Source organism: Corvus moneduloides, chromosome 6 (genome assembly GCF_009650955.1).
Source record: "Corvus moneduloides isolate bCorMon1 chromosome 6, bCorMon1.pri, whole genome shotgun sequence".
NCBI lineage: Eukaryota > Metazoa > Chordata > Aves > Passeriformes > Corvidae > Corvus > Corvus moneduloides.
The window spans coordinates 32235530-32261393 of NC_045481.1; the positions used below are offsets into that span (position 1 = coordinate 32235530).

The window sequence follows — 25864 nt, forward strand, 5'->3', positions numbered from 1 at the left end:
ATAATTTAGATATTTTTTTCATGATGACTTAAATACCATGATGAAATATGAGTTGAGTTTTAGAAGATTTGTATTGGTTTTCTACATATGGTTTCTAAGCAGCAAATTGCTAATATTTCATAATATAAAATGTAAGTGGTCTAAACATTCAATAAATGATAGAATTAAATCTGATTTTTTTTTTTTTTAAGACTGCATAGGTTAAAATAAACAAGAAATTATCTAAGTAACTGAATTTCAGGTATTCTTACAAGTTTGATGTTTATTTCTATCTGCAGACATTAATCAGTAGAGGACATTACATTAGGGAACATAATTTTTATTATCTCTTGCTTTAATATTAATATTTAGCTCAAAAAGTAGCATGTTAACAGACTAATTAGCCTTTTCTTCTCTATCACTTATTCCTCTTTATTCACATTACTTCTAGTGGAAGAAATTTTATCCAATGTTTATAGAGTATGAGAAAGTGTAGAAAACTGAATATGGACATTGGCTATTGAAAGTGGGCCCAGGGCAGAACAGTTTGGGGTCTCTTAAAGGAGTAAGGCCCCAGGCTGATCTCAGACTGCCTTAGGTGGCAGAGACAGAGGCTCAGTATTTTTCCTGACACGAAATACTGGAATGCTGTCAGAGTAAGGTGTAGTGTATCATGTACAGAAGGTTGTATAACCTTACATACTGTATGGAAGAAAAAAAAGAAAGCAGAGGATGAAGGAGTAGCATTACGTTACTTATTGGTAGCTAATTGCAGTGGTAACAAGAGATTCATCATTACAAGCAATAAATTGATTAAGTACCCATTGTACTTTTATTATACCATATTAAATTTGTTAATAGTTTTTCAAATAAATGTATTAACAGCTGAGAATTTAATTTTTCTTTTCTAAAAATATGGCAGCAGAATGCTCGGAGGGGAATGGTAAGTTAGAGAACTTCCAGTCTGAGACAGACTGGTAACTTAGATTATGTGGAAATAACAGATTTGTGATAAAACTGTTGAAATGGAGAATTTAAACACATTCAACTCCAGTAATCTGTAATTTTTGACCCCTTCATGGATTTCTTGATAAAATAGCCTTTTGGTTAAGAGGAAACAATGTCCTACTGTGTTATTCAGTTAAATGGAATGGAAGACTAAATGTATATATTCACATGTACATAATAATTGCCTAATATGTATGTGGGAAATTTTTCTGTGTAAGTTTTGAAATCTAAATGAATGTGTGGCTGGATATACACCCTCAGTTGCTAAACACTTGCATATCCTACTGAAATTTTATTTGACTTGTTCTCATTAATTTTTTTAATCTATTTTTAAGAAGGTTTGAATAGACCTATTATAGAGGCAGTCATAAAACCCAAGTTCATATTATGAAACAATATTTTTGTTTGTGCCCATCTGTAATATGTAGTACATATTGTTTGCAGATTTACAACAATTAGAGGATTTCATGTTCGTATTTTCTGCAGGAATTTTAGATCTTTTAGATATTTTAGAATTTTAGAATTTTAGATACTTTCAGAGTATTTCAATTGCATAGAATACATTTTCTTTGGATATACTGAGTTAAATCATGAGTGGATTATTTTTATGGTCAGCCAAAATAAAATAAATACAATTAACATCTTGTCTTTAGTTACCTTTAGTGTGTATATACACCTGTATATACCTGATGAGCCTTGTCTATGCAGCATCTACATAGTTCACACAATTGTAATTTTAAATTAAAATTTGCTATTTGTCTAAGGTATTGAAGGTTCTAAGATGCTAAGATTCTAACACTTAATTTGAAGATTAGTCTTTTGCTTTTCTTGACTTCTACCTGTTTTTCTTACTGTGTGATATAAATAGAGCAGACCATAAAAAGATTTTAATAATAGCTTGGCATCAACATTTTGAAGCTTATTCAAGTATCACAAGGAAACAAAGTTACTATTAGCACTAAGACAGAAGTGGGGGCTTGTGGGTTTTTTCTGCTTTCCATAGTTTTCTATAGTATCTTCCTATGCCTGGTCAAGCATTCTCTTGAGTAACAGTTTATTTTATCTTACCATAAATAAATGGTTCTGTTGTTATTTTCTTAAGATTTCGTGACACAATGATAATCTAATACTGACTATGGAATACATATTTATTTAAGTGTATTTATGGTATTGATGTAATAAATGGGAATAAATCCTCTGTATGTATGAGAGTTACAGCTGAGTTTATAATATTGTTTTCAAAATGGGTACTGCTGAGAGATGCAAGCTCAAGTTTTCTCTCAGGCTGTCTTCAAAAGAGTAATAAGATATGCAATGGGAAAATAGATATGTAAATTTAGTGCTACACCTTGCCAGTGATACTTTAATTTCTACACATATTTCTTTTCTCAAACATATTTTGATGGGGAAAAGAGAGAGAAAGAGTTATTTTGGTGAAAATGTGAATATTTTTCATTATTGGACTATCTAGAGTTCCAGACACCTTTCTTCTTTTAACAGAATTGGGAAAAGATGCAGTAATCAGTGTATTGATAGGTTTACTTACTGGATGTGCTTATATGCACAAGCAACAAATGGAAGTGTGTGGTAGAACAGCAACAGAAATTCAGAAGTTCAATCATTTAATAAAATTAAGCTGATTTCACTAAGATCTCATTTGGTTATGCATTTAGAGTCTATTATTTTAGCTACAAGTTTATTACATTTTTACTGTCCTCATAAAACTGAGTAAGTTTATAAATAACTTGTAAAATTATCAACTTTTCATCTCTTTTACTTATTTTTTTTCCCCTTTATTTTTCTTTCATACAGGCCATGCAAGTAAAGGTACAGGTCAAAGTGCATGATGTGTCTTTGTTTTAGATTTAGAGATGATCAGGCTCCAAGCACTCTTTCCATTGATCATAGCAGTGGCGTCACAAAGTAAATGACCAGCTTCCACCTACTACAAATTTTGTCCCAGCTAAAGTGGCAGTCTTTCACCAGAACAGATGAAATTCCCTTTGGCACTCCTAAATATGGCTTAAAGCAAAAATGTACTAAAGCTACCTTTTTAAACTATTTTAGATGTACGTTCTGCCTCTGCTGTCTTTCTGCATTTTATTTTTTTGCTAAAATTTTGAAGTAGACATTGTAAAAAAAATGTCTAAGTAGCGTCATTAGAAAGATGTATTTGGCTTAGGCTATTCAAGAATATTTGGGAGAAATGTGCTATAACCTATACCCCATCTGTAGAGGAATAGAAGATTTTATTAAATCAAGTAAGTTTAAATAAGATATATAGTTCAAATTCTACCTTTCTCCAAAAGTAAAATGATCTTTACTAAAGTTTTGAGATGTGACAAAGGTTTTGAATAATCCTTGTTTCTTTTATGTATTCAATGTATTTGAAGATTTCTTTTCCTCCAGTGAACTATAGGTCACTTTCCTTTTGCATCATTCATATCCTCTTTTTTTTTTTTTTTTTTTATGAATTTCTAATATAGATGAGTACTTTCTGACCTATGGTGCTTTCTTCATTGGTGAAGCAGAATGAACAGATGGAGCCATAAACCCTTTCATCCTTCCCTTCACCCTGTGTGCTGAGAAGCACACATGATGCTGTGAAGAGCTTTTAATCAATTAAACCGGAGACATGAGTTAAAAATGGGAAAAGCTCTGTTAAACTAATAAGCTGATTTCATGCTTTGCTATTGTCAAACTTCTCCAGGTATACAGAGTAGGATTTAATGACTGCCCTCATAGTAACCTCAAAGAATTAAAGCTTAAAGAGGGATGGAAATACAAAAAATATTATTAATAATTAGTATTTAGCAATGATTATATGATTATTATGAATATTAATAATTAATATTGTAATAATTACTATTCCATAATCTTAACCAGATTTAGCCGGTTTTTTTAGTGTAAATAAATTATTTCTTCATTTTCATTGTGTATTTAGTTATTATTAATCTACTGAAGAATCTGCAATTGGATTTTAGTATTTTTTTTTTCGGAAATATCAATTTTTGTGTTTAAATCCTCAGACAAGTAAGATCATTATATGCTGTTAGGCAAACAAATTATATCATTCATCCTTTTAGCACAGGTAATTATTTAGGAAAAATATATCCTATTTAATGCTCTTTACATATGTAATGCAGGTATTGTGTGTACTCATATAGGTGCATATTAGAGCTGAAAGAGACATAATTCCATTGCCATTTAGGTTTCAGTCTGGGACTCTACTTATACATTTACCAGCTGGAGAAGTGAATGCACAGACAGCAGAATTTATGGCAAAGGCAGAATGGATCTTCTTTTCACATTTTAAAAATTCTCAAGTTTTAAGGTTCACCTATCTTATAAACCTCATATGAACATAAATAAAATTGGATGTACAAAATGTCCACAGGCATAAAAGATGCAGAAACCAGTATCCCTCATTTTCCTTTTCTCCTTTTTAAAATATACCTGTTACATATTTTGTTATTCCTTATTTAAGATGCATAGTGACGCCACTGGAATACAGTGATTCATTGTGGGATTTGTTTGTCTGCTCTCAATGTAGAGTACAAATGATGTCATTATTATAGCCATTGCATCACTAGTTCTAAGGCATTTTGAAAAGCAAAGCTTTGAGGCAAAGAACTCTCTTGCAATTGTTAGTTCCTTAAGAAAGGAAGCCACATCCATTGCGTGTTCCCTCAAACTTGCAAAATATTTAATGCAAGCTGCCTACACAGAGATTCACCATCTTGAAGACAGAATTTGCCAAAATTTATCACCAAGTAGAATGTGTATTGCTGCCTTTTTTCTTCAAGTTATTACTGTGATAATAGTGAGGCATTAATTGGGAAATAGTGAATTGCAATGGATTCTGCTGTATTCTTATGTGGAACTATACAATATATTATAAGAACAGTAGTTAGTAAATCTTAATTGAAGGAAAAGGATGTGGAGAGTTAAATGCAAGCATTTGTTATTTTGTAGTGTTGTATAAGCCTGGAGGCCTAGTCCTGAAATCTTATCTTAAGCAAAACTCCCCTTGAGTATAGTAGGAGTTTAATCTGGGTACAGAATTCAGAACTGGGCTCTTTGATGTTGTTGCTGTTTACTATGTGTTCATTAAATATATGGGTCTGTTTGAAAGATTTTGGTTCTCTGTCTCATAAAGGAAAAGTTGGGTATGAAATATATTGTACAGTGTCTGTCATAAGAAGATAGGGCAGATGTTATTTTCTTGTGCTGTTTACTTCTGTCTCTTTTGTTTTCCTTTTCCTATTACTGATGATCTCCAGAGATGCAAAATTTTTAAGTTTTTGTCCTAAATTTACTAATATTAGCCAAAACTGAAGGGCAGTACTTTCCCAGAGGCACTAATTCATTGGCATTTTATTACATAGAATCAAAGCTTTTTAAATAATACTGTTTTTCAGATGAGACAAGTCAGGCAATATTCATTCATTCAGACCCTGGATAACTATATTTATATAAATCTCTTACAAAAGCGTAAACATCCTGAATTTGTCTCTGTAACATTCGACAAATAATAGTGTCCCCTGAGAATGATTCAGCTTTTAATTTTAGGGTTGTTTCTGATTTGAAAGGTAAGATCCAGAAAGTATTGTCAGAGTCATATTTATGAATGCACACAAAAGTGTGTGACTCCTATTACAACATTACAGCTGTTACTGCATTTTCTGCATTGGTGCACACCAAAGGTATTCCTTCACATTTCTTGCCCAAGATTGTACACTCTTCCTCTAGTGTAGCATTTTTAATTGTTTGTACTGCATCAGGAACATACTTCCCTTGGACCATTAGGGGAAGAGCATGTTGGAGAAGCGTGTGGTCAGAGAATTACAGTAATTCTTTTTCTCTTTTCTTTTTTTCTTTTTCCTTTTTTTTTTCTTTTTTTTAATGATAGTCTGGAGGACAAGATCAAGAGAGGAAGAAATCAAAACGTAGAGGTGATTTGTACTCCATACAAACATCCTTGATTGTGGCTGCACTTAAAAAGATGCTTCCTATTGGTTTGAATATGTGTACTCCTGGAGACCAAGAACTCATCTCTTTGGCTAAGACTAGATACAGCCATGTAAGTGTGTGCTTTGTAATAGTTTTTAATGCAAAATAAGCAGAATTTTCTAAACTGAGTTTTGAAGTATAGACTAAGCAGTCAATGTTATTAAATATCTGTATGTACTGTAAGCAATTATAGCTGCTAATTATTGTCCTTTTTTTAAAAAAAGTGTATATAGAGCTGCCATAATTTCCTTGTTATTTTCCATTTGTATACAACGTCCATTATATATACATGTTCTTTTGGACCAAATATTGAACTACAATTAGTTAGCTTTAATTCCCTTCAAAGTTCAACCCTTGTTTTATGGTTAAAGAAAGCCTTTCTCCCTTCTGGTATCTAACATACTTTGAAAGCAAAAGAGGTTAAATCTCAAAATTGAAATATATGTTGTTCTGTGTTGTAAAAGCTCTTATTAAATGAACCATAATCTGAATTGAAAAAGACTTCTACCTTTCTACAGAGGGACACAGATGAGGAAGTCAAAGAACACTTACGCAACAACTTACACTTGCAGGAAAAGGTAATATAAAAAAATCTGTCTTATAGATGCTGATGTGCACTTTAAAAACACAGAAGATGAATTGTTTTGTATGACACATTAAAAGAGATAATCCAAAAAGTAATTAGAAAGGTTTCCATTTTAACGTTATTCTTTATGATTTTTTCATTGCAATAAATGTCTTATTTGTAGTTTTGTCTGGTATATTCAAGTTTCTGGAAGATCTATAGAATGGAACAAGTGTGAAGAATAGAGATACTGGTCATCTTAAAGCTGTAATTACTTATAATCAGCCTGATCCAAGAAGAAAATAAAATTGACACTCTACTACTTCAGCTTTTCTTTTTGAATTTAACTTTCGCTAAAGATTAAATTAGGTATTTCTAAGAATATACACATTTTAAAGTGAGTATAGTAAAATAAGAAAAGCTTGTGTCATCATAGCACTTGTGAGTTTTACAAGTACCTTTATTTTCCTACAATTCATGTGCTGAATACACTGTCAAAGGTAATACGAATATTGAGTTCCCAACATTCTGTAAATCAAAAATAATTTAGGTAACTGCCTACAGTGTTTGAACACAATAGGAGTAACTTATCTGTCATGGTAGATGACTGCCTGTTTGCTATAAATTTATGCATTTAAAATGAACACAATAAGTAATTTAATGTGGTTTTCCTATTTCTGTCTTGTAAGAAAAAAACCCCAAAAACTTTGGCTGTAACTCTTCACCTGCTGAAATTCCAGCTGTCTTTTCCAGACTCCAAAAAACAGCTTTACACGCTCAGTACAGAGGTCCTGCAATTTAAACTCAATCTCAGTACTAAGTGTGCTTCCTTATTTTAATGCAGTTAAGTGGAACAAATAAGTTCCAGGGTGCTTACTTGGTTTCATTAAATAAAAATACAGAACTTTGCTAAAGAATTGAGTTATATTGCCCAATAGTACATAGAATCAATGCCAATTTTTTTGAGCAGCTAGCAGATGTTAATCTGATCTGAAAGGGGACAGAAATTGTGAGTATTTAGAACCTTCTTTATTATATTATGGGAGTAGAAGTGGTGTTGTTCAAATTCAGTGCCTTCATTCAGCAGCTTAGAAATGAAATATGTTGGGTTTCAGTCTGATGATCCAGCTGTGAAATGGCAGCTAAATCTGTACAAAGACATTTTAAAGAGTGATGGACCTACTGACCCTGAGAAAAATGTGGAACGTGTGCAGAGGATATCAGCTGCTCTGTATCATCTGGAGCAGGTAAAAAGCCAAATGTCTATATCGCGTTTGTTTTAAAATAACCTGAGATTTTTCCTTGCAGAGATTATTTGAGCTACAGTTACTGTCATCATTAAAGTGTCCAGATAAAACTTAGGCTTTTGTACATGCATGCATGCAAGCACACATGCATATACAGACGTATGTATGCAAAGTTTTCGATGTAGTCCGTTTGAAGTGCCTCCATTCAGCTGCAAGGAAAACTCAGGATGTATTTCTGCAAAACTGCATGAACAGTCACAAGAAGTATCATATACAAATTATCTCCACGCAGTAGCTGAAAACCCTGTGATTTTAGGAAGAGATGTTTGCTTGGGCACTTCTTTTTAATATACTGGGTTTAGCCCGTCTCCTATTTCTGCACCACAGGATGCTGTAGCAACTTTTGAATTGCCATTTAAATACAGAAAGGCATTTGTACTCTTCCTACATAAAGTTAATCCATTTCATTCACAAATGATACAGCACAGAAATACATTCACATGAACAACTGAATATGCATTGTTAGAAATAGACAAAATAACAATTTTTGGAATTTACCATATAGTCCCACACGTGAAGTATTCTAGCATCTTGAGCTTGTCTGAATAAACTGAGAGATTACTATATAGAAGGTCCCCAGTATTTTTACTTATTATTTAAAAATAAAGCCCCAAAAGAACATTTTTTTCAGATGATGCAGAGCATTGGTAATACTTTCTTCTTTGCTAACTAGCTAACCACTAGCTAAAAAGAAAATTTTGGATGAAAGTTGAAAAGTTTCCATTGTATATACTAGAAGATATTTTCCCATAGGTTGAACAACCACTGAGATCAAAAAAAGCTGTTTGGCACAAACTCTTGTCAAAACAACGCAAAAGGGCAGTTGTTGCATGTTTCAGAATGGCACCGTTATATAACCTGCCAAGGTAAGTGGCTGAAAGGTTTATTTCTTCATAAATTTTGTTTGCATTGTTTACTGAGTGCAAATACTGCTTGTGTGTTTGACTACGTTTGTTGGTTGTTAGGTGTATGTAATTTTAAGAGACAAGAATTGATTAGTCATCAGCCAATTCCTCACAGCAGCAAAATACTCATCTCATGACAAATAACCAGAGTGGGAAAATACCATAAGAATTACATGCTTCATTTTTGTCAGTTATTTGGTATAGTTCCTCAACTTACCTGTGAAAATCGTTACGATGTTGCTGTTTCTGTCCATTTTTTGTCTCTGATTGGTTGCTCTTTTTATTCTTCTGTGTTTTTATTCTTTTCTTTTTTTTTTTTTTTTAATTTTGTATGGCTCTTCCTCTCCTCTTGCATGAACACTTCATGCTCTGTAGCTTGTCTGGGCCAATCTTAAGCAGCTACATCAGAATGTTATATGAATTAAAGTGACTATTGGGGCAGAGCAGTGCAGAATGATATTTTAGACTTGTATGTTGCTCTGCTTCTTATTCCAGTTGAATGTAGATACCACAAAGTCCAAGATAAAATGCATCCCGTGTCTGGATCCATCTACTGCTTTAAGCATAATATTAAGATCATATGGCACTGGAGTAACCTCCTTTACTCCGTTTCTTCTCAAAAAAATCTGAGTTTTATTCAGGTAAAGGTTAAGCACATCTTTAATTAGGTTTGCTTCTCACTTTCTGCAATTTTTCACTTTTTGTGTTTAATATTTTTATTCAAAGATTTTTGGCAAAGTATTTTACTGAAGAGTTGTGTTGGATTTTTAAATGCCTTTATTAAAGCCAATTTACACACTTGGTGTAAAGGTCTTTAGCTAAAGGTCTGTAGCTGTGCCACTAACATACTGGCGGAATATTACATTTGCACAGGACAAATAAAAAGCCAGTTATACTGTAAAAAGCACACAACCATCCTTTACAAAAATGAGTAGTTCTAGACTATAGTAACTTCTCCAAATTGTCATGCTACCACCAGGCCATCTTTAAAGAACCAGAGAGATGGAGAGGATTAAATACAACATAACAAACCAGGCAGTATTAACCCTTCCATCTTCAAGAGCTGTGTTTGGCAGAACAAGAAGTGGTATGAAGAGATACCACTTCAGTACAACCTTTTCATGAGCAAGTATTTTTTACAACCATACTCTGGCTTTATAAATTCTTAAAATGTTTTGAATAAATACATGAGCACCCAAATGTTAAAATGGCTCATCCTTTTTTTGCCTTACAAAGCGCCCCCTTTTCTTTATTTTCATTTGAGGTTGATGGAACACTTGCCAAGAGGCAAAGTGGGTTATGAATCTTTAAATTTTTGAATTTTTTATTTCCAATAAAATATGGAATAATACCCATTTAAATGGAAAGTTTAAATTATCTGTAATTTTTTAGAAAAAATTTTTGTTTTAAAAACTTTTCTCAAACTTTTTCTTCTAAACTTTATGGTAGATTTTGTGGTGCATTCCTAATATGAATATGAGGAAAATCTATCAAGCTATTTCATTTTGTAATTGCTAAAAATGAACTCTCATAAAACTATTTTTGCTAATTGATTGTGCTCTCCTCACTTCAAAATAGACAAGAGTGAAAACACAGTTTGAACTTAAAATCCTAAAATTGTGGAACAGTTTGGGTTGGAATGGTCCTTTAAACATCATCTAGTCCGACCCTGCTGCCATGAGCAAACTTCTAGGTGTATTGCTCAATTGATAGGTGCAAATCAAAGTTTTAATATTCAGTAGCTTACAGACACTTATTTTTTTCTAGATAAATCATAGGATTCTGGCAGGAAAATAAGGCTATCACACTATTATAACAACCTCCATCATCTAAATTGACAGTGTTGTTAAGACATGTCTGAACCCTAGTGAGATCATTTGAAGTGGGGTATGATTAATTCTAGGAGCTATTTAAATCTCTTTGATCCAGAGTTTAAAATGCAGCTCTCTATCTTGTCTATTTATTCATTTTAGTTGCAGCTTTGTATTGGGAGTGTTAGTTCTAACTTTGATGCTAGAATCAAGTAATTTAAAGGGCAGTAAACAAACATTATGGTAGTACCTTTTCATTTCTCCTAGAAAATATTAATATCTTCAGTAAATAATAACCTTGCTCGTTTGAAAATTTTCTGGATATTTAGGTGGCTTTCAGTATAGTTTAATTTTAATCTCAGATTGTAAGGTAATTTTTTGCTACACTCACTCTTATGTCTATCAGGTTTTAGGAATTTCAGTAATATATTTCCAAAATGGACATGTCTATTGATATGAAGATGTTTGTTAAATCACAGAAAAATTACTTTAACTTCTACTGTAAATATTCTAAGAACTCCTTTTGATGAAAAGTGCCTGTAGATGCAAAACAAATATCTATATTTAAAAAATATTTTTATTTTTCAAAGAATTAAACATCAGTTAAGTTAGGAAGTACTAATTCTTGATGTTCTGTGTTAATTGAATATATATGGCTTTGAAAAAGTGTCTTATGTGATAAGTGTTTTCTCTGAGATGTGTCTATTTATGTTTGATGTTTTAAGGAAATTAATTTGAAAAAAGTTGTCATATTGTCTGTCATCTGTGTATGCACATAGATACAGCAAAGTTGTACGTGGCAATTTTGCAAACACGGTTTACGAATACATTCTTTCTGACTACTTTATTGAATTTAACTTGTGCCTTTCTTCAATGAAAACCTATATGCTTTTCTTCAGACACAAAATTAGCAATTTCTTCCTGAGCACCTTTCAACGTGTTTGGCTGGAAAAAGTACATGAAAAAACTCAGTATGACAGGCTTATACTCAAGTTAACGGTAATGTAACTTGTGGAGAGCCTCTTGCTTATGCGCCCACTTCTTCCTTCCCAGCCATGATTTGATATTATCATAAAAACATGAATTTGTACAATTTTCAGAGGGGATTCTGATTGGTCAGTTTTTGAAATTTGATAATAAAATGGCACTAGTGTCTGCAAGTGAGCCTAAAGGATTGACTCGATAGCTATTCCATTATAAGATACTGATTCATGTGCACAGTGTATTTAAAAGGTATTAAATGGTGTATATGCAGCCCATTTTTATAGCTTTTCTTGATGGCACAGGATAAAAGTAAACAAAAAGGCTGCATGGAACAGCCTTTCTAACCTCATGTAGTGCAGCTCAAAACAAAATTTTCCCCCAAAATAATGTAAAGATGGAATTTTTTCACCATTATTATGTAGTCGTATTGCTATGAGCTGTATTTTCTGTGGAAAGTTAAATTAATGAATGGTATACACTAGCAATTAGTATGCCGTAGAGTTTTCTAAAACTGGTCATTTTATAGAGCAGGTTTTGTATATTTCTAATGCAACTTCTTTGAGGACATGCTAATACTGCCCTGATTTGGAACTGAAATGCTGCAAGCTGAGGTTAGGCTTTCTGTGAAAGAGGCAACGATTGTCTGCAGATAATATGCTGGAAAGTACTTGATAATTATTTTGGTGTTGATGGCCAGTGCTGTTTTGATGTCCTAAATCTAGTAATTTAGATTTACACCTTGCAATGTAAATCCCACTCACTCAGTCTGTCCAAGTGTGTGTTTTTCTCATGCTTGCATTATCAGTCCTGGAGTCTCATGTATAATGCATTTTAGGCCTCTCTTAGCCTTCAAAATAAAAGTAATGTATCCATACGTTTATAAAAACGGTAAGAATGTTCAAAAGTACCTGCAGATTTGTCACTGAATGTTAGTTATGTTTTGCATTTTGTTTCACTGACCAATCAGAGGATCAGAATTGTACAAATATGTATCCTTACTAACCATTAACCATCTGAGCTGTTATACTCTGTTCCGTTACCCCTCTTGATCTCACTTTCACAACCCCCCCAGGCACCGTTCTATTAACCTCTTCCTCAATGGCTATCAGAACTTTTGGATAGAAACAGAGGAATATTCCTTTGAGGAGAAACTAGTTCAGGATTTGGCTGTAAGTACTGACATAATTGGGCATATATTTCAGTGCCCACTTCAGTGTGTATTCTATGTATCTATTATAAACTATATTTAATTTTTGTGTACTGTATGCATATCCATAAACTTATAAAATATTAATCATTATGCTTCAGAGCATAAGGTCATTTTCTGCTGTGGTCAAAAAGACATTTGTCCTGTGATGCACACTGAAGTGCATTAAGGTGATTTATGCCCCAGACGAGCTATGTGGTACTCATTCTTGGGAAGAGAAATGGATTAGATGAACAGTCGATAGAATGACTATTTTTGTTATTATGGTAATTCCTGTGTTCGTATATATTACTTACTGGGGTTTTTTAAAGCTTGACGCTATTGATCCTTTTCCCTTTTAAATTTTTTTTTTTTTGATGCATAATATTTAATTTTAACATTTTCAGCTTTGATACAAATTAATTTTGCTGTTTTCCTTTTTGGTGCACCATAAGGAGAAGTAAATATATGCAACCATATTCAGCAAAAATGTAGTTTACCTGTGTACTTGATAAAAGTGATGGGTAAACTTCAGGATTTTGGTAATGAATGAATTCAGAATGCCTACTGCTCTTTCTCTTCCCTCTGTGTAATTAGCTTGTCTAAAATACCTCCAAGGAGCTTATCTCCACAGTATCTAAACACCATGAAAGTTACTATATAGCTTCAGGGATCACATGCAGATATATCAGGAAGCGCTTCAGTGTTAACAAAAACAATCCCGTTGTGCCTTTTTAAAGGCCCCTTATGCCTGATATTGTAGAGACATAGGATGGTTCGGGTTGGAAGGGACCATAGAGATCATCTAGTTCCAACCCCCTGCCATGGGTAGGGACATTCTTCACATGCTCTGGACAGTTATATGGTCAGTCTTTGTTTGACTTTGTTGCTTCTTGCTAAAGGAAAGAATGACACCATTAATTAAAGCAGTGACCATAATTCTTTCATATTTCCTAGAGAAGTAAATTGAACTTCAGTAATTACAATTATTACTGTAATTACAATAACTCTACAATAACTACAAACACTACAAAGGTGTGATAACACAAGTAAGATAGAGGCAATACCCTGATCTTTGGCCAGTTCTGACTATGTTATATTTTTAACTGCCAAAAAATGTTTGACGTTTAGAATAACGAGCATTCATTGAATCAAGGTTACTTAGAAATGATGTATGAAAATATTGTAGCAGACACTCAGTCTGAATAGGATGTATCTGATTATGTTATTAAAAATTACTCCAGTCATTCCAATACTAAATAATTGAGCTAGAATTTCCTTTCAATTCTGGTCAAGTGGAGATGCATAAGTTCAGTTGAATAAGGCTTCCCCAAGATTTTCCCTGTCTCATTCTCAATACCTTGCAAATGAGAAACTTGGAAAGTTAGATAAAATATGAATAAAAATTATATATTCTAACCTCTTCTGAGTCATATATGCACTTAATATTGCAGGTTATGCTGTAAACTGCTGAATAAGATTAATACAGGCAGTCAATACAAACTGGACAGAAAAAAATTACTGACTCCCTTCGTAAGCTTAATTACTCAATTTTTTTCTTACTTATGAAGCTTAACTTTTATATTCTAAATCTTGAGACAGACATCTCCAAAAAAAGATGAAGAGGAAGAAGAAGAGACTGAGAAAAACCATCCTGATCCACTTCATCAGATTATCCTCTATTTTAGTCGCAGTGCTCTTATAGAAAGAAGGTAAAAGAGCTGTGTGGAAAAGCCCATTGAGTAAAAGCACACAGTAACTGAATTTTTAGTAACATTACTGAAGTGATTTAACACAAGTGTAGTTCATTACTGTAAATGGTGAATACCTTTTTCCCTCTCAGTTTAATTAGAGTTTTCTTGTATTTAAACTCAGTATAACCTTTACATTGAGATAAATATTGACTATTTTTGACATTTTAAAAGCTTGGTAAATACCCAATGCAGAAATAATTGAGCATGACTTCTCATAGAATCACAAAGTCTACAGGAACTGCAGGTTTAATCAGGGTACCCTGCCCTGGTCTCTCCTGGTAATAGATCCATGTTCTTGGTTTTAGTATTCATTACATTTCACTCTGTACGTCAGAAAAGGTTTTGTTGATGTTTATCATGAATCTTGGTGCCAGTTTCTGTTTTGACTTTAGACTACTGATTAGAATGATTAGATTTTTATGAGTACTCCAGTGCTTCACATACTTTTTCTGTATGACTAATAAAATCTTGCCATCTGACAGTTATAATTATTCCAACTTATAGCTCCATATTAATTTTATGCACCTTCAACAGCCACAAATATACCTCTAAATTGTTTGAGTAAAAACTTTGAGACTTGGATTTAGATAAGAGAACTCATTTATGACACAATTTTCAAGTGTAATTGGTTTTCAAGTAGACTAATTTAATAAACTACCCTTTACTAAACAAGGTAGGCATATGACATCTTTATATTACTATATCATAAAATAATTTAAAATATTTTTTACTCTTCACAGCAAACTAGAACATGATCCTCTATATATTGCCTATTCTGCTATGATGGCAAAAGTAAGTATATAACTTCAAGCTCCATCCCTCACTGCACTTAGGTACTTCCCATTAATTTTAGATGCTTCTTAAATATTGTCTTTCTGTTTCTTACATGGACTGCCTGATACTAGTAATTTCTGTATTTTTAGTGAAGCAAATGCTGTTCAGAGTTACATGTACGTATAATGAGAAATTTCCTACATTAAAGGAATACTATAAAATTCCAGTAGGTGCAGTCCTGTTGCTTTCACTTGGCACTTTTTTTTTGTACATGATTAACTCATGGGCAGTTTTAACACATTAGTTATCTTTGTTCTTTGGGTAATTATTTTTGAGTTAATATTTGAAGTCTGTCAAAGATAAGTCAGTTTTTGCAACATATTGATTACAGCTGACTCATGAGGAGAGATTGACTGTGAAGAGAAATATTATGGATGTAGAGATATGGCAGAAGACTATATAGCCTGCAATTCAGGGTGTGTATGTAGTCGGATGAATACCCTGAAATACTCATACATTAGGGAATATCAGTTTCTTCGTGTGGATGAGCACAAATATTTAAAATTACAGGGTTTTAAAATCTTTGTAATACCTTCAGTAATTGCTTGAAAAAAATTATTTGTCCATTTTTGTAGTATTATGTTTCTTAATAAGCAAGATCTTGTGATTTCTGTTTTTAACATAAAAAGAGCTGTCAGGAAGAAGAAGAGGGAGACGAAGAAAAAGAAAAGACATTTGAGGTGAGTGTTTAAATAACATTTCTTTCTCATCATCTAATGTGGAAGCATTTCAAATATGTCCACTAGAATAAATGCAAGAATAACACAACTGTGTGTGTATGGGTATGTGTGTGTGTGTGTGTGGAGCTGGTTTACTAGGTTATTTGTATAAAAGATGAGGTGTTCTGAAGTTTTGGAGTCAAACAACCCATGGATTATGGAGGCAGATGGTCTTCAACAATTTCAGATTTCTCATCTTCCTATTTTTCCTGGATCCATTCCAATCGGTAGTTTGTTCTCATTTTTGTTCCCAAACCCAGGAGAAAGAAATGGAAAAACAGAGAACTCTCTATCAGCAAGCTCGCTTACATGATCGTGGAGCTGCTGAGATGGTCCTTCAGATGATTAGTGCAAGTAAAGGTAATTTTCTGAGGCATCTTCAAAGTATACATGATATGCATGTCATAGGTGTGCTATATTGTTATACCCATGATGTAGATACTATGCACAGCTTCTCTATGACAGATAACCAGGTAAAATAAATGTCAGTTACAACTGCACTAAGTAAAAGTTCCAGACTGCATTTCTGATTGAATAGTTCATAACTGCAAGTTCTAATGAGTGTATCCTTGTTTTACAGGTCATACAGGACCCATGGTTGTTGAAACACTAAAACTTGGTATTGCTATTCTAAATGGTGGAAATACCATAGTTCAACAGGTAATGCTTTTCTAACTACTGTGAGCCTTGCTTGCATAAATGAGGCAAGTAATTTTGAGAATTTCAGTGTCCTGTTGTATATGTTAGTGTACTTAATTTTAAGCTAAACACTGAAGAAATATCAGTGTATTTTTGGTGCAATAGTAACTATATTATTGCTTGCCAGTGATTTGCATTACAAGGAATTAATTCAGGAAGTTTTGAATTAATATAATTTCAGTATTATTAATTATAAGTGTAATTATTATTTTTACTCTTCTAATTTGTTTTATAAATATTAATAATAAATTTTTAATTGTTATTTATTGTATATAACATCAATATTATATTTTTCCCTTCAAAAATATACAACGTTTAGAAAATGCTAGACTACCTGAAGGAGAAAAAGGATGCTGGATTTTTTCAGAGCCTCTCTGGCTTGATGCAGTCCTGCAGGTAAAACCATAAATTGCATTATTACAGGTTCAGTTTTATTCGTGTTGGTAGCTTATTGCTCAGTGCAGGTGGATGTGTTAGATTTAAATTACAGGAGTCACAGGTTGTAGAACTCTTGTGGGAAAGTTTTGTGAATCGCAGGAATAGTCTGTTAATATTTTTGAGTATTCTTCCAGAGGAGAAAATAAAGCAAAAGACTGCAAAAGGCTAAGAAGGCTTAGTTTGAAGAAGCAGAAAAGTAAAATGTGACTGCTCCTTTAGTGATCCTATATCCCTCAAGGTTTTTTTCTGGTTGGTTCCAAGGATGCAGAAAAACCATCATTAAGGGAGAGACAGGCCAGTGGAGCTTTACTAAGCTTTCACTTTCTGCACATTTGTGGTGAGGTGCATAATCTCTGTCTCTTTTGATCCTCTGCATGTGTATCAGGTTTGTTAGAGATAACATGAGACCAGTGAGACTTGGGTCCATTCCCTTTGATAAAACAGCTCAAATTAGTTAAGGTAAAGGACTCCTGCACAGAAGAAGGAAAATTGCTGGTATTTCTGATTACTCTTATGATAGACAACCTGCTTTTCTCAGCCTTTTAAAGAACCAGGTTCTGAAGGGTTCTGAAGGAGTAGACTGGGAATTAGAAGTGGAGCGGCTGTTGAATAGAGGATAAAATGTGGAAGGAATGGTGACCTGCATTGCAGATATGACTACTGAATAATTGCAGCCTAATTAAATAACATCTGCCTTGTAACTTTTTCATTTATGTAGAACAATTTAGCAGGCACTTGCTCAAACAGGCTGTACTGGGATATTATTAACAGTTGTGTATATGTATCATTCAGGACTTTGTTAAAAGAGGTATTGATAAAATTACTTGAACATGATAAGAGAATGAAAATGATGCTTTAATAAATGCTTTTGGTTTTAACGATGTCACTAGATTTAATATGTGACTGCACTGCTTTTTAACTGAACTAAAATTAGATAATGAATGATAGAATTATATTTGAATGGTTTGAATGAAAGTATGCTGAGTGGTGAGAAGAATCATGATTTGCTATTCCATGTGCTGAGGTATGTCAAGTTAGCACAATAAAATTCAGATATCAGTGTCTTTTGACCTTGGAAGGTATGGAACCTCTGATTACATTTCTGTCTTCTGCATATCGAATCAGAAATTCCATAAATCTTCTGCATAACATAACTATGCATAATAGATACAGTAACAATATAATAGAAGTAATAGTGAAAACCTGGTGGAAAGCAGTGTGATTGGGAAAAAATTGCAGTAATGTCCTTTTGGAGGTAAGTTTAAATCAACATAAAGAGTAATATTTCAGGCTCCTTTTCCACTCCTCATTTGTACACGAAGCCATGAATGACATTATCAGGAGTGAAATTAGGTATATAAAGCTATATAAAGTAAGTTAGGTTACATACTCATTTCTTTTCAGAATTGGACACTGGACCCTTAGTTTCATCCAAAGCTCATTTATTTAATATGAGTATTAAATAAAATATGAGGCAATGCATGTCATACTGGGTCAAGAGTAGCTGTTGAAAGCCTCCAGAAATTTTGTAGAAGGAAATGATTTTCCATTGTATATTATAGTCCTTTTACCTGTTTCTGTTTGTTTTTTCTTCAAATATAAGTGTTCTTGACCTGAATGCGTTTGAGAGACAGAATAAAGCGGAAGGCCTGGGAATGGTTACTGAAGAAGGAACTCGTAAGTAGAATGAAATTGATTCCAGTAGTGCTTCAAACATTATTTGTGCTTCCTTCTTTAACAAGAACTGTTATTTACTGTGGCTCGAGGTTTCTGTTGTTAAACTTATTATAAGTAATTCTAGGCTTTGAGATCTGATTATGCTTTTTTTTACAATATCTTTAGCAATAATTTTTAAGAAAAATATTGTAACTTGCAATATTCTTATCTTGTATTCTTGTTATTTTTCTTTGATCCACAGTCATCGTTCGTGAGCGTGGTATGTTTGGGTTTACAGTTTTTGATACTATTGTTGCAAAAGTGTGTTGCAAATGCAGAGAGAAATCTCTCATTGCATCTTCTCAGATATCTTTAGGTTTAGCTTTATGGTCTGCAGCAGGTTGTGTGTTTAGCTTGAATAAAGAGTTTGATGCTTATTAAAGAAGTGTCACTCATATTTAAGGCATGATTTTAGTTATGACTAACAATTTACTTACTAGATATATATCCTGTTGCCTTTTTTTTTTTTTTTCAAATTAGTGTTGTTTTTTTAACCATGGATGCATTGGAGTGCTAAATAATTTGGCTCTGCTTTTTCTGTCTCAGTTTTTCTTTTTATTATTATCAGTCTCTTTCTTTTAAATTGCTTTAATGCTTTTAAATACTGTTTTTTTAATTAAAATTCCAGTTTAAAAGGTTACTGTAAGATTATGTGTTCTGCATAATTAATCATACCAATTGTCACATAATCATTGTATTTATATGTTTTAAAGGTGAAAAAGTCTTGCAGCATGATGAATTTACTCGAGATCTATTTAGATTTTTGCAACTGCTCTGTGAAGGGCATAACAATGGTAAGAGAACAGAATAAATTTTGTAGAAAACGTGTGGTGAGTCTGTTCCTAAACAGAGTGCAATAGAATCAATTCTGATTTTTTCCTCTAATGTATTTAGTTTTCTGAGGGAAAACTAGAATGATAACAATTTGAATTGCAGAGTTCGATTTGATTTTTTAAGTCTTAATTTAGTTTTGGTGTTTAGCACATTACTAGTAAAGCCTGTTCCAAGTCACCTGGATAACAATTCTTCAGTTATATTTACAGCGAGGTCTAAAGTAGTTCAATTTCCATCACATAAGCATCTGTATCCAAGAAGATACTTAAAAAGAAGGTATTCTCCATGAAAATAGAAAAATAATGTTGGGGCTTTTTTGGCTCTATATACTAACCAAGCACAAATCACTTCTTATTTCAGACTTTCAAAATTACTTACGTACTCAGATGGGAAACACCACAACAGTGAATATTATCATTAGTACTGTGGACTATCTCTTGCGTCTTCAGGTGAGGAAAAAACAGATGAAAATGGAGTATAACATATTTGCCTTTCCTTCACTTCTGTAGATTCACATTTTATTGGAATCAAACGTGAAAATTCTCTCTAAAGGAATATCTAAAATAAAGAATCTTGGTTTATTAAGTATCTTTTTTCCTTTGAAAACAGATGACATATCAGAATTCTGTGTGAAACCAGATGTTTGATAATTAATTTCTTTGTTCACTTCTGAAGAGAGTGAAAAATCTTATTGTAATGAGGAATAGATTGACACAGATATGCTAAATTTCATCTGAATTACTGATTCGACTTCTGGTGATACAAATGCAGGCAGTAAATACTGCATAGAGAATTCAAAACTAGAAAATGTAACATTGTGTTTTTTTCTTAGGAATCCATCAGTGACTTCTATTGGTACTATTCAGGAAAGGATGTCATTGATGAATCAGGACAACGTAACTTTTCTAAAGCTTTGGCTGTCACCAAACAAATATTCAATTCCCTTACAGAATATATCCAGGTAAACAGAATGTTTTTCTTGAGGTACTAACAGAGAAGTTCCATGCTCACACAGCATGATCATGTTATTTCGTGAATTTGTAAATACTTTGCACTTATTTTTTTTGATTTTACTAAAGTTACATGAAATCACTGGACTAGTGTAAAGTGAAAACTAAAACATGTGAACATCTATGTATTTAACAAGATACAATTTGGTATTTATGCACTAGATACTCAGAGGTCTTGGAAAACCTTCTCATGTATCTTCATGGCAGCCTGAAACTTCTTTCTGATTTGTTTTGGTTTATTTGACATAAATAAAAAATGTATTTTTCTTAATTTTTTAGGGCCCTTGTATAGGTAATCAACAGAGTCTGGCTCATAGCAGGCTGTGGGATGCAGTTGTTGGCTTTCTCCATGTGTTCGCCAATATGCAAATGAAACTTTCACAGGTATTTTCAACATTAATTGTCATGGTGCACTCACCTTTACTAAAATCAAACTTGACATTTACAGCTCAGTTATACCTTTCTGATAACGAATGTGGCAGTTTGGTCCCTTCCTCCCTGTTCCCAAAACTGGAGGATCTGTCAGAGCAGAAGCACCATTGAAAGCATGCATCCCATGCTAAAAATAAGCAGGCCAAGAGAAAAGAGGAGGAAGATCCAAAGAGGGAGGGAGTGTGACATTTGGTCCACTTATCCAGTTAATTAATCAAAGACACTGAGCAGGGGGGCACAGGCAGTGTTCATTTCACTGTACAGAGCACAGTGGAGTCCCCCTCCCCAGTGTCAGGGTTCTGCGTTCTTCTGTGACTTCTGCTTAATGTATCCACACACTCAAACTCTGCACTGAATGCAACAGTGCAGAGGGCAATTTCCTTTCTTACTCAGTGCCTCTGCTATCCTCTGATTTATAAGATTTCTTCCCACCCTGTAGAATTATACCAGAATTTTGAGAATATTATTTAGGGCCTTAATGTCAAACACAAATCCATATTAGACTTACCATGTTCTGTAATTAAATTAAGAGTTCTAGTCCTCTTTGAGTGGTAATTCATTATGCCATTAAATATTGCTGGTGTAGTGAAAAGGGATGGATTCTTTCTGAGACAGATACTTTCAGATCTGTGTAGCAACCATTTTTTTGTTGTTTCTGCTGTCCGTTACCTGCACTTTGGTACTCCTTAATGTTTTATTAAAGCTTATCTTTATGGTATTAATACCTCTGCTGTAGGAAGTTACATATTGTATTAAACTTCTGATAGTAATCATAATAAAATGACAATTAAATGTTGCTGAATAATGTGAACAAAATTCAGCTGATCATCTTTAATACCATTTTTCTTTAAATTTATTTAGTTTTCTAGATAAATACAAATGAAAAACAATATTACAGTCTCTTTTTTTCTTTTTTTTACAGGACTCTGCTCAGATTGAATTGCTTAAGGAGCTGCTAGATCTACTAAAGGATATGGTAGTGATGCTCTTGTCACTGCTTGAAGGTTGGACCCATTTTTCTTTATGGTCAAATATAATTATCTCACCTTCCCATTGTAAAGCACAATTACGTTAATCTTTCTAAACTGCTTTTTAATTGCCTTTATGTAATTTGGGGGGAAAAAAGACGTACTTCATATTTATTTAAGAATTATTCTGGAATATACATAGTTGTGAAATAGAGGGCTTCTAGAGAAAAGCATGTTGGAAGAAAAAATACTAAGATTTAAGAACATTTTTGTTCTGTTTTCAGCACAAATATGAAATCTCTTTATTTAAAATGTAGCTGTCAAATAACTTCCTGTTATAACACACTACTTAGGTAACGTTGTAAATGGAACTATTGGAAAACAAATGGTGGACACGCTTGTAGAATCATCTAGCAATGTAGAAATGATTTTGAAGTTCTTTGACATGTTCCTGAAGTTAAAAGATCTGACTAATTCAGATGCTTTCAAAGAGTATGATCCAGATGGTAAAGGAATCATTTCCAAGAAAGAATTTCAGAAATCAATGGAGGCTCAAAAACAATACATACAGTCAGAGATTGAATTCCTGCTGTCCTGTACAGAAGCTGATGAAAACGATATGTTCAATTATGTTGACTTTGTGGAAAGATTCCATGAACCAGCCAAGGACATTGGATTTAATGTAGTAGTATTGTTAACAAACCTTTCAGAGCACATGCCTAACGATCCACGCCTTCAGAGCTTACTTGAGCCTGCAGAAAGTGTTCTTAATTACTTTGAACCCTACCTTGGCCGTATTGAAATAATGGGTGGGGCCAAGAAAATAGAAAGAGTTTACTTTGAAATCAGTGAATCCAGTAGAACGCAGTGGGAGAAGCCACAGGTGAAGGAATCTAAAAGACAGTTCATATTTGATGTTGTAAACGAAGGTGGAGAGCAAGAAAAAATGGAGCTCTTTGTGAATTTCTGTGAAGACACAATTTTTGAAATGCAGTTAGCATCCCAGATTTCTGAAACAGATTCATCTGAGAGGCCTGAGGAGGAGGAAGAGGCAGAGCCTGCTTATGTAATGGATATTGGGGATGATGAGGAAGAAGAAAAGTCCCTGGAACCTGCTTCAGCTTTTGCAGTGGCCTGTGTTGCAGTGAAGAAGAATGTTGCCAACTTTTTTAAAATGGTCACTGTGAAGAACCTTAGGAAACAATACAGGAAAGTTAAAAAGATGACCATAAAAGAGATGGTGAAAGTATTTTTCTCCTTTTTCTGGATCCTATTTGTAGGGACATTCCAGTTGTTCTTTTCCATAGTGTGGGGGATATTCCAGATTCTTTGGAGCACTGTATTTGGGGGTGGCCTGGTTGAAGGAGCCAAAAACATAAAAGTTACTAAAATATTAGGGGATATGCCTGATCCAACACAGTTTGGAATCCATGATGATGTTATGGAAGCAGAAAAAGCTGAAGGTGCTGAGCATGGCATAAGAGCTGAACTTGGGGAGTTTGTGAAGAGTGAAAAGGGAGAAACTGACATAATTGCAGACATTTTTGGCATTCCTACAAAGAAAGAAGGATCAAAACATGGTCATGATGCTGGACTTGGAGATATTGCAGAAATCCTTGGTACTGAGATCCAGACACCTTTGGAAAACACAGTTCATAAGAAAAAAAGACTACAGGTAAATTAAAGAGATTTTGTATTTCTTTTAAGATATTATTCATAACAATTATTATAATAATAAGAAACTAATGAAAGTTAATAACAGGTTTATTTGATATTTAACTGATTAATATGTATTATCAGTAAGTACTTTATAACGTTTATTCATTTAAAAACCAACAGAAAAGTTTTTCACAGAAAAATTCAGCCCAGTGTTTAGATTTCAGTGCAGTAAGTTGTTCTTACTGTTTATTTGGACTTTATTCAAAACATAAACTGCTAGCAAATTTCTAGTCACAGTTTTTGCTTTAAATGATTTATGGTCTTGTTTATTTTGCATACTCCATTTTTTCACAGTACACTTCAAGTACTTTTTCAACTTATTTTCTCCATAATGATGCCTTATCATTAATATCTCTCTTCTACATGGTTTACATGAAATACAGTATCCTTTTTTCCTATTATTTGAAATAAATTTGCCTGAATTTATTGTTAGTTTAATGTTTATCATATAATTATTCTTCACTTTTATTCTGGTTTATGAACAATATATTTTGTTCCACTCAGCTGGAGTAGAGAGTATTTTTCTGTGTAAAAATGGATTGAACTAAATATCAAATCCAAAATTTATTTATCATATTTGGAAGGCATTATGTTTCACTTTACACCTCAGGTGGGTTTCTACTTGTTATTCAAAAATATCTTTTCTCTCATTATTAATCCACCTCTTTATGATACACTTTCCAGATATTTTCAAGATAAATCTAAACTGCAACTTCTTAGTACATTATTTTCTATTAATTTGTATGTTTTTCCCCAGATTTTTGTTCTTGCCTAGACTGAAGTAAATTTTTGCATTTATTTTTCTTGTTCATGTATTTATTAAATCATTTTTATTTGTGTACTTAAAAATTACAGTCTATTAAAATCTTGTCTCATTTAGCATAAATGTAATGTGGTAGATATTTAAAAATAATATTTTAATTCAAGAATCTTGGCAGGTATAGGTAAACACTTTAGAATTTTACTAAACAATAGTTGAAGTAAATATTTTAATTCAGTTCTGAATAAACATTTTAGAATATTCTTTGCTTTATTTTGATTTCTCACAGATGTGTTTGATACTACTGATAAAAATGCTCAGTAATTTTTGCAGATAGTTTGAGTCATTAATGGGAAGTCAGTTATTCAATTTATCCAGCTTTTACCTTTAATATGTAACCTAGTGAAACTTACCAAAGCAATGCTTGCACTAATTCTATATCATGGGAATTGCTGTTCATTTCACAGTGTATATAAATGGCTCAAGTAGTCTAGTTAGAGGACTGAATATAAGGATTAAGTGGAGTTCAAAGCAGAAACAGCAATGTAAGAATCAAAAATTCCCTTCAGGAAGTCACAATGTCTTTCTTAGGCAATGATAAAACACAAATGGATAGAAATAAAAATTTAGGTCTATATACTGAAAAGTATACTGATAAGGTCAATGACATTTACCATATAGCCAGAGAAACTGCAAAATAACCAATGGAAATGTATAAGATGCAGCCTGTTAGGACTTTTTTTTAACTGAGGTTCTACAGGAATTTGTGCTGAGAGTTTTGTGGGTTCACAGATTAGAAAAAAAAATAGTAGTAGTGAGATAAAAGTTTGCTGTTAAATCTAATTATTGGTAGCAGTAAAATCAAGAGATAACTGCAAAGTTGCCTTAAAATAGCAGATAAAAATCAGTGAAGCGATGAATACAGGAGGAAAAGTTATAATTTTACCTTTAAAATGCTGCATTTTTATCTCATTGTTACTGTTTGAGTATGAAATCTTGGGAATACAATTGAGGTGTACAACAATATCAGTTCAATGATAATGTCAGTCAAGCAAACTGAAATTTTGAATTGTTGAGAAAGGAAGAGAGAGAGGAAACCCCCATATTATTTCGCTCCATAAACCTTAATTTATCTTTGTCTTGAAGACCAGGTTCCCTCATTTCAAAAAGAATGTGATAAAACTGATAAAGGTTTGGTGAAGATCAATGAGCTGTTAAAACTT

General features: G+C 33.0%; 1 protein-coding gene across 1 annotated transcript in view; it reads left to right on the forward strand.

The window, feature by feature from the left end:
* Positions 1–25864, forward strand: part of RYR3 (ryanodine receptor 3) — a 201952-nt gene that overhangs the window by 154612 nt on the left and 21476 nt on the right. Inside the window, 20 exon segments of the mRNA XM_032112924.1 lie at positions 2800–2814; positions 5900–6070; positions 6519–6578; positions 7681–7812; positions 8626–8738; positions 12645–12741; positions 14361–14470; positions 15253–15304; positions 15976–16026; positions 16326–16425; positions 16646–16725; positions 17084–17160; positions 18806–18879; positions 19121–19138; positions 19632–19712; positions 20113–20201; positions 20585–20713; positions 21042–21146; positions 22117–22198; positions 22516–23837. Coding sequence (XP_031968815.1) covers positions 2800–2814; positions 5900–6070; positions 6519–6578; positions 7681–7812; positions 8626–8738; positions 12645–12741; positions 14361–14470; positions 15253–15304; positions 15976–16026; positions 16326–16425; positions 16646–16725; positions 17084–17160; positions 18806–18879; positions 19121–19138; positions 19632–19712; positions 20113–20201; positions 20585–20713; positions 21042–21146; positions 22117–22198; positions 22516–23837 — 2958 coding nt within the window.